This window comes from Symphodus melops (assembly GCF_947650265.1).
Source record: "Symphodus melops genome assembly, chromosome: 1".
Classification (NCBI taxonomy): Eukaryota; Metazoa; Chordata; class Actinopteri; order Labriformes; family Labridae; genus Symphodus; species Symphodus melops.
The window spans coordinates 14,809,376-14,822,936 of NC_136691.1; the positions used below are offsets into that span (position 1 = coordinate 14,809,376).

At 38.3% G+C, this 13,561-nt stretch overlaps 1 protein-coding gene across 7 annotated transcripts in view; it reads right to left on the reverse strand.

Annotated features, from left to right (window-relative positions):
• Positions 1-387: 387 nt before the first annotated feature.
• The window catches only part of evlb (Enah/Vasp-like b), a 43,361-nt gene continuing 30,187 nt past the window's right edge, over positions 388-13,561 (reverse strand). For 6 of the 7 annotated variants that reach the window (XM_079346904.1, XM_079346905.1, XM_079346906.1 and 3 more), the window contains 12 exons: positions 13,213-13,381; positions 12,381-12,558; positions 7,652-7,718; positions 5,263-5,330; positions 4,858-5,105; positions 4,584-4,681; positions 4,371-4,410; positions 3,986-4,037; positions 3,295-3,352; positions 3,144-3,204; positions 2,953-3,010; positions 388-1,378 (listed from right to left, as the gene is read on the reverse strand). In XM_079346904.1, the coding sequence (XP_079203030.1) occupies positions 1,341-1,378; positions 2,953-3,010; positions 3,144-3,204; positions 3,295-3,352; positions 3,986-4,037; positions 4,371-4,410; positions 4,584-4,681; positions 4,858-5,105; positions 5,263-5,330; positions 7,652-7,718; positions 12,381-12,558; positions 13,213-13,381 (1,135 nt within the window). In that variant the 3' untranslated portion in view covers positions 388-1,340. The remainder of the gene's footprint in view (positions 1,379-2,952; positions 3,011-3,143; positions 3,205-3,294; positions 3,353-3,985; positions 4,038-4,370; positions 4,411-4,583; positions 4,682-4,857; positions 5,106-5,262; positions 5,331-7,651; positions 7,719-12,380; positions 12,559-13,212; positions 13,382-13,561) is intronic. The other variant, XM_079346903.1, reaches the window with a different exon arrangement.

Genomic DNA, 13,561 nt, shown 5'->3' on the forward strand with positions numbered 1-13,561 from the left:
TGAAAACGCTTGAAGAGGAATTACCTGTCTGGGAGCAGAGGAGCATCAGGACAATGGTAGGTATGATAGTGGTTGGAGGGCCCCTACATTTTTATTATTTCTAGCCTGCAGTGTTTCACGACCACACAAATAAACAAATTAATACAAATGAATTCATCTCTGAAATCTAATAAACCAAATTACAAAATTATTGTGTGCACCAAATGAATTACACAAGGTTGCACAGAAGCAATTCACGTTTAACATCTCTCTGCACCTACAGTATTCGATGAGCATAGGTTTTTATGTTTTAAAAATGGCAAGAAACAAAGCACAAATCTAACATTCAATGAATTGAATTGATTCAAGCAAGCACAAAGGGAAAGACACAGCCTTATTTATCCAAGACATTGTTCACAGTTTTTATTTGAATTCAACTTTGTGTTTCTTTTTTTAGTTTTCAAACCAGGAAGCACTTAGTCAAAAAAGGAGAGAATAAAATGAACAATACTTCTCCACATCCTTGCAGCCAATAAACATTTTATTAACAACATGATCACAAATACTCTGGTGTATTATTCTTTTTTTTGTTCATAAGGTTGCAATATCCAAAGATTCCCCCCTCAGTTTCAGGTCAGGAACTATTTTTTTTCTACCACATAGCTTTGTTGGCCATAAGAATAAAAAACCTCTAAAAATCCAGGTAAGATGATGAAAAAAACACTTTGTATGTACTTGTGAATTCAACTTAAACAAACAAAAAAATAAAATAAAACAACCAATATAAAATACAAAAGGCTGACAATAAATGATGTGCAATAATGATCAACATTACCATTACTATCATATTCCCATTATCATTTCCTCATTATTACCATTGCACTCACTACACTACTACTACTCATATTAACAATACATTGACAATCATAAAAATGATAGTAATAATAATGAAAATGATAGTAACAATAAAAATGTTAAAATAAACTGAAAGAAGAAAAACAAATAAAAATCATTTAAATTCTATCCATTTTCTTTCAGGCCAAAGACGAACGGGCAAAGTGGGCGAACAAACAAATGTTTAGAAATCAGAGGAATCAGTGCGAGAGTGAGGCCTGTTCATGTCCTTCACTCCAAACAGCAAAACCAAACTTTAAAAAGACACGTCTGAGGTGTTATAGCAATGTTGCTGCGTCGCTTCAACACCGCAGCTGAACAGGATGAATGGATGTCACAGTTTTGGCCTCTGTTACTGATTCTCCTCTTTTTCCTAATCCTCCTCCTCTTCATCAGGACCACAGGAGCTGCTGCAGGGGCAATGGTTTTTCCAAAAGGTGTTTCATGTCAGGAGTGGCTCTGAAAGATTATGTCGTGCTAACTCGACTGAGTTCGTGTCTAATGGCTGCAGACAAAGAAGAGAGAACACAGGAACCAAGTCAGGTTTATCATACAGGTAAGACTGGAAAAACATCCTCACAACAAAGCAATGTCTCATTTGCTCTTAGTGGAACCTGAACTGACAAACTTAAGGGGGAGATAACTGGTGTTATCACAACGCATACTGTAGACAACAACAGTGGACGCAGAAGCTCTACAGGGGAGTGAAGTCATAATATTTAGAGCTCCCCCTGCTGACTGGCTGCAGTATAGGTCATAAACCCCTCCTCCTTCATGTTTACATATTGCACGTGGGTCAAACTGAAATTAAAATACATGTCACATAACTTTCTCCCAAACCTGAACTCTGTCATGATAGCTTGGGTTTAAGTTCACAGAAGTTTCTATGTAATAAGTTATTTGAGGTTCAAAAATAGAACCATACGCCATACTATATAACTACATAATATTGAGTGATGTTATACACAGTCTATGGTTCAACTTATCATGTGAAATCACCTCCACAATCTTCTCTTGAATTGTATAGGAACATAAGGAAATTACTATTGTCATCAGGGTTATCTTTTAAGCTTGAGAATTGAAAAAATGTAACTCAAAGCTTGAGGCAGGGAGCATCTGACAAAAACAAAAGCTATACGATTACATTATGGACAATGTAGGATCCATTGCATTGAGTAAAATGTGTCTGAATGTGTTACTGTAACAAAGTATTTACTCAAACATCAGAATCGCTTTGTCAAACATTATCATTCTGAAAAAGTGATTAATAATTGTGCCACTCTCTTTTTTTTTTTTTTTAAAGATTTATTTTTGGCCTTTTTTTGCCTTTATTGTAGAGGGAGGACAGTGGATAGAGTCGGAAAGGGGGAGAGAGAGTGGGGAGAGACATGCGGGAAATGGCCACAGGCCGGACGCGAACCCGGGCCGGACGCGAACCCGGGCCGCCCGCGCGCGAGGACTAAGCCTCAATACATGGGGTCGCGCGCACTGCAGCTGCGCCACCGGCGACCCCGTGCCACTCTCTTTTATTATGAAATAATTGTCAGTAATTTTTGTTGAATATATTATCATTTGTAATAACATTGTCCAACTATTTCATTTGTCCAATACATACAGACAATATATTGTTGTCTATCCTTTTTGTGTGTAAATTAAAATGTCCAAAAAATGTCTTATAAATGACTTTTGTAATATTTAAATTTCAGTTTGGCCATGAGTCTCACATTTTCATAATTTACTACATTGTTGACAAATCAGTAATAGTTTAACTAAAAATTTATTTATTTTAAATAGAGTTATGGTTTTTATCCATGTAATTTATATAGCTATTTATGTGTCAATGTTTTAAAATGTGTTTTTGTATATTTGTAAAGAACCCTTTGATGTGTGAATCTATTATGTTTCTGAGACTCTACTGCCACCGAGTGGTTCCTTCTCTACATAACAACCCATTACCCATCACTTCACTGGTTAGATTTTCAATTAAATATTTATTATCATAAATTAGGAGAAAGCCTGTGGTCCAAAATGCCCACTGATTACCACTATTAAGTGTGAGTCAAATGAAAATAAACATACCATCAATGATTTCATCCTTCACTTTGTGCAATTCACGAAAAACCTCTTCCAAGATTTCCTAATGACGCACAAAGAAACAAATCACATTAGTATTAAAATTAAGCAAACATTGCTTTATTCACTTTTATCCTTGTAAACATGAAGCACATGTTGTCTGCTGGTTAGTGTCTATATTAAGTGTGTTTCTTTACCTGTTTCATTCTATCGAGGTCTACTGAGTCTGTGTCACTTCCACCACCCGCAGACCGTACTCTGAACATAAAAACAATCATTTTCTGTAAGAGTGATCCTTGTTAATTTATGTATTGTTATACCTGGGAAGTTGTACTTTCTAGTTCTCACCTTGAAGCCATTGCTCTGTCTGCAGAGTTAGCTCGGTCCCACGGCTTCTTTGCACCGTCTAGAAAACAAAAGAGGAGGTTACACTGAAAAACCGGCAGAGTTTTAATGGTAACAAAAACATTGTATTTTGTTAGCCTATTTAATGTTTTATATGTAAAATCCCAATCTGAAGAGTAAAAAGGGACTGATAAAAAACAATTTCCACCATAAATGTAGAGAAAGAGTTTTGAGTAATGTAAAATAAAAAACTCAAGCAGACATGCATCCATACATTTTATAGATGCAGTCTGTCCTGTAATCAAAAGTGTGGTAAAAAAACCAAACAGAATATTTAACTCATCGTTCTGAGACACCACTGTGTGTTTTGTTGTGATGACAGGACCAACATGCAATGCTGCCACTGCCCACATTAATGAGGCAAGCTCAGCCTATATTTCTGTGTAGTTGTTTTTTTGTACTAATTTTACTCAGGGAAATGATTGTTTATCATTTGGAAAGAAACTGTAAATAACTTCAAGCAGCATCATAATGTATGTAACTTACTGACAATATATAAAACACACTGTACACCGAGCGTGTGTTGTATGTGTATTGTTAAAATGTGTTTGACACAATGAGCTCCATGCTGATGAAAAATCCATAAAAAGGTACATTATGTTGTAATATAGTTTACTGTGCTCGGTTTCCACACCTGTGGCATTCTGTCCACTGCGAGTGCTGGCTGACGAAGAATTTGGGTCATCCTTAAAAAAAAAAAAAGAGAGAGTGTTTCATTCAGCATGATCAAAATGCTTCTATTTGAAGTCAAACATTTTGCACAAGTTTGTCACATTTGCACAAACAATACAGGTACCTTTTAATATATATATATTTTTTAAATGTCTCTCATCATCATGACTATTATATGACGATAACAACATGACTACGATTTTCTGATTGCCTCTGTTTTTTATCACTTTGTTAAAAATACACAATTGGAATTACAATAAAGATCAGTATTATGTTAATTCAATCACCACCCGGATAATGCAATCCTTTAATCATAATCTCGATTACTGTAAATTGCTTTCACTCACATTTTGGCTGTCGTCAGGCTTCTCTGAAGCTGCTTTCCTTCTGGGGGAAAGAAGAAGCCTTAAGTAAGAAAAATGACTGCCAATATTTTCAATTTAGTGTAGTTTTAAACAATCTTACATTGATTAAAGGCAATTGTGGCTATTTATGTCCAGTGTGGCTGCAGGACATCGATGCAAAACAATTCAGTGGTTTTCTGTACTTATCACTCTGACCTTCGTGCCAACAGAGCGTTCATCTCCTCCATCAGTCCTCCGCTTCCTCCACTTGTCCTGTTGGCATCGTTTTTGGCGCTTGAAGAGCTGTCATCAGACTGAGGAGAGGTAAATAATAACATCCCACAGTCACTTCAAACACTCAGATTATCTACAAACAGGGAACTCATCAAGAATGTCAGTCACGTCAGGTGGAGATAATCTTGTTATTTTCTGTCTGACTGGAGGAAGATTCAACAAAACATCAAAACCAAAAAGATAAATTGTGTCTCACTCTTTGAACGCGCCGCAGTTTGGCTCCTGCGATCATAGCAGCGAGGCCTGTTGCTGCCTGGGGCTCTTCCCCATAACTTCCACCTCCAAGGGGGAGAGGGGGCGGGAGAGGAGGTTGGGGTGCCATTGCTGAAGGTGGTGGAGGTCCAGGTGGGGGTGGAGGGGGAGGAGGGCCACCCATGTTCATAGGGGGAGGAATTACAGGGGGGGCCACAGAGAGTACAGCAGGGTGGCCTTGGAAAGGAGAACCTGGGGGAAAATTGTGACACAATCTGTTTTTTAAAGAGTTTTATTTATTTATTAAAAAAACAAAAAAACAAAAAAACAAACATTATTGTAAGAGAACTGGGCTCTTGTGTATTTATTGGGGAAAAAAACCTTAAATAAGTCTCTTTAATATGAGTACCTGAGTTTGACGTCCGTCGCTCCCGCTCCATGTGTGCCTGCATCTGCTGCTGCTGCTCCATCATCTGCCTAGAGGGACAGAGAGGAAACACAGCTAGCCACATGATATCTCAAATGTCACATCTAATCTACGATTCAGTCACTTTACAGTCCCACAGGAGCAGTACAGCCAAACACCTCAAAGCAGCAGCCGGAGCAAAGTCCTGCTGCCTTAAACTTCAAACATCAGCAGGTCTGAAGAAAGTGACAAGAAAACCCAAAGAGGCCTCAAACATAACAAACACTAAAAGGAGGCACTACAAGCTGTGAGCAAACAAAACTAAAATAGTCAACATTTTTTGATGAGACATATTTGTGACATTTTTTTCTTCAATTGTTTCCTCTTTAAATCATAGCATAGCACAGATTTATGTATTTCATGAAAAGATCATATTCACTGAAAACTTTTTTTTTTTTTACAACAGTTTAATATAAATATAAACTGTTGCTGCAGTGGATAGGTAACAGATGAAGTGATGAAGTGATTGCAGGGACAGTTAGGATTTATTATGTTTGATTAAACACAAAGTGGCTTGCTGATAGCAAAGTAAAGAGCTAAAAATTATTTAAACATAGAGTACATGTACAATTTCATTTTGTGTTTACCCCGTCTACAGTAATGTTTAACCTAGCTTAAGAGTCATTATCTCCCCAGTTAGGGGCTATACAGACCCTCATGTGGGTAATAACATTTAAAACTTTCCCGTTAAGGGCACACTGGAGAAAAAGTGTTATTACACTTTCAAGAGCAAATATTCACCGTGAGTGCTACGTTTGGTTATAAACGCTCAATAAACACATACAGGACCAATTCAGTGAAAAAGAGATGAGGTCTACTGCTTTTTCTATCAGGGGTGCCAAAAGCATATGTGTGTGATGATTCAGGAGAGGAAGGAGAAATGTCCTGGAGAGGAAGTGGAATTTTCCAGCTGTGTTTTAGAGAGCAGAAGTGCTGAGTTGGCAAACAGTTGTGATGTGACAGCAGCAGCACGCAGCGGGAGCCGAGCTGCTGAGCAACACGGCCCTGCTACCACGAGAGAGAGAGCTCAGTGAAATTAATTTGCATCTGCTGACACACACACGCACGCACGCACACACACACACACACACACACACACACACACACGCGCGCGCACACGCACGTACACACGCACGTACGCACACACATGCACACACTCGAAATCCACTCACATAAGCACACAATCTCCCAGCACAATCACAGACGTAATCCATTGTGCTGGACGTACAGTTTAGCAGACATTAGATCAGACAGAGCTGTAACTCCCATCATATTTGTTCGCTTAAGCCCTGGCATTTGGCTGAACCAATGGACAGAGCTGGAAAAGGTTTAAAAACAGCAACACAACATTGTTGTGCCTGAGTCTGTCTCTGAGAGGAGTCATGACCATGGTGGAAGAAATGCTGAATGCTTAGTAAGCAACAGGAATTGCTTTAAGCATCATTCTAACCTGTACTTATCCATTTATTGTGGATAATTCCATTTTCCACTATGATGCTAAAAAAGGAACATGTTGTGTTGTATAAGTTTTTTAAGCTCACCAACTGTCATCCCCAGGAGTCATTCCTATGTGGGAGACCGAGGGTATTAAGAGGAGTGGGATAACATATAAAAGGAATAAAGGTCCAAGAGGTCTGCTGTTTTTTTCTGTTGCCAGGGTTTTTTCTGTTGCCACATTTTCTCTCTCTGTGTGGCAGGTGTTGGACAAATGGGACTGCACTTATGACTGAAATCCTATCCAATATTCTCATTTTTGGCTGAGTTCACTCAAAGTTCATCTGCTGGTGTGGATTTGACTAAGTACTGACCCTAACCCTACATTTCCTGAAAAACGCCAAATCGAGCAGACGTGCCAGTAAACATTTAGGAAGCGATGGGCTTACGTCTCATCACTGTTAGGGGAACTTAAATTAAAAAAAAAAAAAAAAAAGCAAAAAAACTAGTGTGATGTAGCAATGAACTGCTGAACAGTTATTCTATTCAGATCTTAATAAAGATCAACACAGTCCTTGAAGGACTGATCAGGTAGCCAGAAACACAGCAATCATTGAACGTGAGCTTTGTGCTTTATCTGCACAGAGTGTTTGAATAACTTAGTACCAAATCTTCAAGTTTTCCATGTTATTCCTGTATCCTAAAAAATAAGTAAAGGCCGGCTTATTTTTTAAAAGTAAGTAAAGACGGCCTTATTTTTTACTCAGATCTACTTCAGATTTAATGCCATCTTCTGTTTTTAGTGCTTTGATTGACTCTCAGCAGGCCACTTTGTGTCGTATTACTTTAACAAATAAGAGATAACTTCATCGCCTCAGTTTAAGTAACGATTCTTTACCTGGCTCTTTGAACCTCAAGCTCATCTGAAGTTGGTCCGTTCTGGACTTGACGCTGCACAGCTGGACCTGAAGATAACAATAAAAGCAGAGAGTGAGAGAGAGAGAGAGAGAGAGAGAGAGAGAGAGAGAGAGAGAGAGAGAGAGAGAGAGAGAGAGAGAGAGAGAGAGAGAGAGAGAGAGAGAGAGAGAGAGAGAGAGAGAGAGAGAGAGAGCTCAGATGAAGTAAAATTGACTTTAGTAATCCATTACAAGTGGTATAATCTTAATTGAAATTAGTCCCAGAGGAGACAATTAATAACCAAATTACAGCAAATTAAACCACAGTTGATTATCATTCTCTTTCTTCTGAAATGACTAATGTGCAATAAAAGCATATTAATCCCTCACACGAGGTAAATTAACATAACTTAATTAATCCACTTGTTCAATTAAAGGCAAGCAGGGCTTCATCGTGTGTGTCCGTGTGTGTGTGTGTGTGTGTGTGTGCGTGGCTTATTTTATTTCACGTGATGACAGACCTAACTCAAACCCTAAATCTAACCCTTTTGACCTTTGTGTGTGCCCAGCAAAAACATCCTCTTGATATAAATAACAGCGCCTAAAGTTTTTTTCATGTCCGTCTGTAATTCAAGCTGTGTGCAATACACTTTAATTTATTTTGTCTACCTTTTCAAAATGACACTATAAAAGATTACATAAGGATCACACCTTTTTGTTTTAAAACATATAAAGTGAGTTCTTTTTGAGGTTTGATTTTACACACTAATACCTTCCCTCACACTAATGTGTTTTGAACTACAAGGGCCTCAGGATGTAATCTATTTAACACCAGGAGTGATATCTGCAGATGGAGAGGCAGATAGGGAGTGCAATTAATTTAAGACATGAAAAGATGAGGACAAAAGGATGATGAATGAGAGATTACAATCAAACAGGAGTGATTCACCGGTGTATAATGACACTTTTCCTCGTCACTGAACATGTCTAGGAAAACATTAATTTTCATTGTTCCTTCTGAGAACAACTTCAGGAGGAATGTAAAAAAAGAAAAAAAATGCTAAATTTAAATTAGAGTCATGGAGGATCTTAAGTAAAAGGGAGATTTGTTGCAGTGTAAGGACTTTTATTTGTTGGATTAAAGCTAAGAGTTTGTATCAGTGTGACATAACAAAACAAAACACCCATAAGTCTTTCATTTGGGTTGTTTCCAAAAACGCTGTCTGCCTCGGTTTAATGGAAGATATCCCTTACGTAATACTTTTACAGCTCTCCTCTCTCCACTGATCACGTCTCTAATGATAGAGACTCTCCTTCCAGCCGATGGTGCTAATGGCTCCTATTGATCAGGTAACAGAAACCTGAAAATCCTCCTATCAGATATCACATATACTACAAACCTTTACATATATATAGAATGATATTTCAGTTTTCATTTTTTTTCTCATAAGAACGTTTTTACATATTTTTCACAATCTAATAATGAGACATTTTTCTTCCACTAAACATCCTCTAATGTTAGGAGATCATAACAGCAACCATATTTCTACACCAGTAGCTCATAACTTTCAAACCATCAGATCTTAATGGTTACATCGTCTTTCTCAAATAATACAAGTCTAGAAAATACAGTTATACATTGTGATTTTCCTCCACAAAGAATATCATTAACCTGGATGAAGGCAACAATTACTGACCCATCAATAAGTCACGCACTTGGAGGAATGAACACCACAACCTTTGAACACACACACACACTTTAAATTCTAAATGTCATGCAGAAGTGGAGTGACACTCTCAGAGTTTTTGTACATACACGACATGCTGAAGAAAAGGAAGCGGCTGTAGCAGACACAGAGACACTGACAGACCCACTCCCCGCTCACCATCTCTCCCTTTCAGTTGCTGGTCTCCCCCCTCCTCCATCACCTGCCTTCTCTGCCTCTGTCTCTCCTCACCTGCCTCTCTCTCTCCTCCTCCCTCCTCCACCCAGCCTCAGTATCATCTGTCATCTTCTTGTAACCCACACCTCCAGGCAGCAGCCGTGCAGCGAGCATCTCTGGTTAATGTTTCAAAAGGTCGGGTTTGTCTGTAGGCTGCTTGGCATTATGCCAGTCACACACATGCAACTATAACAGTGAGCTGACACACAAGCATCTCCGCTTCAGATATAGCCTCATACAAAAAGTTAGTCCAGTGAGAAATGGCAGGTATGTTATAATATCTAAGGAAAAGTCAGTATTGACACCTTGTAGTCAATAGTCAAGTTGATGTTTTTTAAATTGTTTAATTGGAAGATATTTTACATCCAGTTTATTTTTCACTGTGTCCTGTCTTTTTGTTGTTTATTCTTATGTATTTCAAAGGCCCATCTCGGGTCTAGCAATTTAGCTCAGGGTAAGTGCTGTTGTATATAGCATTGATTGACCATCTTCATCTGTGTACCTCAAATAATAAAATAAATGCAGAAATAAAGTACCAGCCAATTACACTTTTGAATGGCAGTCTATGAACTAAAGCGTTACATAAAAGAAAGAAAGCCAAGAGAACAATGTTAAAGTAGAACAATGTCTACATTAAATGAAGAAATGTAACCTTATTAAAAGCAACAAGTCATCTGCATTTTGGAAATGAAATGATGTAAAAAGAAAAGAGAAAGCAGTTGTTCCCTTTTGTGAAGCTGTAACATTTGCACTCATTTTGGTATAGATTCTATCATTAAATTGGCAAATCAGATACTTTGTCAGCTCATTTCATTGCCAAAGCAAACATTGACCAAATGTCTTATTTTTTAGTATACCCATGTATGAAAATAGGCTGTGACACCAAACCCTTCCATTATGTTCCTTTCTTTACCCATTAGTCTACCATAATCATCAGTATTTACTGTATACTCCAACTGGGTACAAAAGGTCAGGGTGTGACCTTCTTACCACTAGAGGGGGCAGACATGCTGCTGGGATTGAATTGGAAGTCTTACATCCTCCTGATATTTGCTTTCTAAGCTTTTGTAAATCACCATGACAACAAAGGAATGCTTGAATCCGCTCATTTGTCAGCTTATGCAAGAAATTAGAAACACCAAAATATGAGCATTAATCTTTCTCTCTCACTTCACACAGACACACACACACATTAAAGCAGTGTGCGTTTTCTTTATTGTGCGTGTGATATTCTTACTGCTCCTCAACACACAGATTGTATTGTTCTGTATTCAGCAGGAGTCACTGCTGTTTTGTAATGAGCTGATATCATGATAGCGTTGTTTTATCAGTCTATCTATCTCTTGGTGTGTATTTCTTTCCCTGTGTATTTGTGCACTTGTGTTTGGCTGATGTCACTCAAGCCTCTTTGTTCTCGGTCCCGTGTTATTAGGCGGATGAAAAGATCAGCTCTCTAGCACGGGACCCAAGGGAGAACTTCTCAATGACTCACACTAATTAAGAGGCTGGAGGGGACTGCAGGGGGAGACACTCTGCTGCTGCTGCTACCAGTGTAATGATTGAAGCTGTGATATTCTCTGACGCTCACTCAATCCCTTTGAATCACCCAATTTAGATTTATTTATATTCAATATTACTGAGTATTCAAAGATACTTTTTCATTCACAGGTAACATTGTAACATAAAGGTAATACTCACCCCATTAACAGAGGTGTTACTGCTAATGTACAAAATGAGAGTCAGCCATTTTTGGTTGTTATTTATAACTTAAGGTCAAAATGAGCTGTCAGTGGTATAGAAAATAGATGTTTAATATTTGATAGACTGCAGTGCCTCCTGTATCACTTTTTTTTATTTTATATGACAACAACTATGAGGTTTGCTGCTCCACTTTAGCTCAGCAGTTGTGTTGAGTTATCATCTGCTGAGGAAGCTGTGTTGTTGCTTATTGTACATTTGTTTTTTACATGTATTTGATCAAAACACTCCACAAAAACACTTGTTTTTTTTGGCAGGATGGTGGGTCAGTGGTAGAGTTAGTCGTCTCTCCGGGGGTTTGCTTACATGACATCCTCTGCCATCTGTATGTGACATGCACTTTACAAGCTCAAGTCCTTTTTAATTTGCACCGATTCTAAATCAGCTAGTTTTCCAACTTTCTCTTTTTCTAACTGAGGCTATTACACAACCACAACTACAAATAATATCACTGCGGGACTACTGCATCTAATGCTACTTTGGAACTACACTTTTGGTCTTTTACAAAAGTGTAGTTCGACAAATATTTGACTGAGTAACCTAAACAGACTGAGCTCATACAGTTAGACACCTGTGATTTGAGGTGTACCATGGGAAATGCAGTTCACTATTATAGTTTTGAAATGTTCTCCTTTCTGCAAGATTGTACTCCAACCTGTGAACATGAATATACTGTATATGGGTATCTCTGACACTGATCAGTTCCTGTATTTCAGTGCCACACAAATACAAACTAAAAACTTGTTCTACATTGAGGAGGTAGTCAGGAAATGGTTCGTATCAAGACGCTTGGCATTTGAGCAGCAGACTGATTCTCTGTCAATCCATCAGAGACCTCATGCTGCACTCTGAAAGACTGTTAAATTAATTACATTTAACATAATCATATTTTGCTGTATTTATAAACCACTGCATCCATAGTTCAAGTGAGTGATTAAGTAAAAAACAACAACAACAACCTTTTCAAATTTTGTTCGAATTTAAATAATCTTGCCCAAAAGTTTGTGTGATACACTGAAGGTAAACTGACCTCCATCCTGAGCACTGAGCACGTTGAGTGCAAACAGCATGGCGTTAGAGAAGGTAGTCGCCTCCTCTTTGCTGGCGAAGTTGAGGCCATAGACCTGGCGGGCGTCCCTCCACTGGTGGAAAGTGGGAGTGGCCTGGTTGTACTTAAGGCCCTTCACTATTGAGTAGTTTATAACCACCTGTCAGAGAGGCAAAGAGACACAGCTGTAGTTAATGACTAATAATAGCAAGAATAACTGCACACAGATTTATCTCTGTGGAGCATTTACTTTAAACAGTTATCCTTCTTTATCTGAGGGATGATGAATGTCTACAGATGTCAGGCTGGGGAAATATATACAACATCATCTCTGTTGTGAAAACTCTGTTTGCTTACTTGGAAAAAAACACTTTTAAATACCAGAGAATTTAGTCCTCTGTAGTATGGGGTTAGGGTTAGCCCTTAAAAGCTTTTTTTGTCTGTGAGAAAAAGTTAAATATGTTTATATGCAGATATAGTAAATATTACTTTCTTAACCCTTTATTGGGCAAGTGACTATTTTTGGTCATTTCCACAAACATTACATATGGCCACCCTTCTGCACCTCAGCAAGGTCGAGAAGCATGTGATCCTGACTCAGCCAAAAGAGATCACCCTACGTTGCTGATCCTGCTATTGTGGCATTTGAACTAAATATGGTAACTTTGTCAATGTTTATTACAATTACAATTTTTTGAAAAATGTTTTAACAGAAATAAAGGTTGAATGTTTGAATTTCAAAGTATTTCAATGAGTGCCCCTTAAAGGGTTAACTTTTAATGGCAGCAGTATACCATTATCTCTACTCCCTTACTTGCTGGTCCTGCAGTTTGACGCCCACCACTCTGAAGGTGTTGTTGGCAGTGTTGTGGTAGATGTTAATACGGCTGAATCCCTGCTGTCCAGGCTTGATGGGCACCCACTTCTTACTGGTGTCATCATAGACCATGACAGAGGCCCGCGCCTGGCAGATACTCTGCTCACTGTAGGAGAAAGAAAAGCACAGATACAAGGGAGGCAGTTGGTTAAGTTCAGACTGTGTAAAAATGCTCAGATCAATCAACCAATCAATCATTGTGCAGTGAAGAAACATTTGATTAACGTAAATGTCCAACATTAGTGTTCACTGTATGATATAACCAATGAGTTACTAGTTCTGAGTC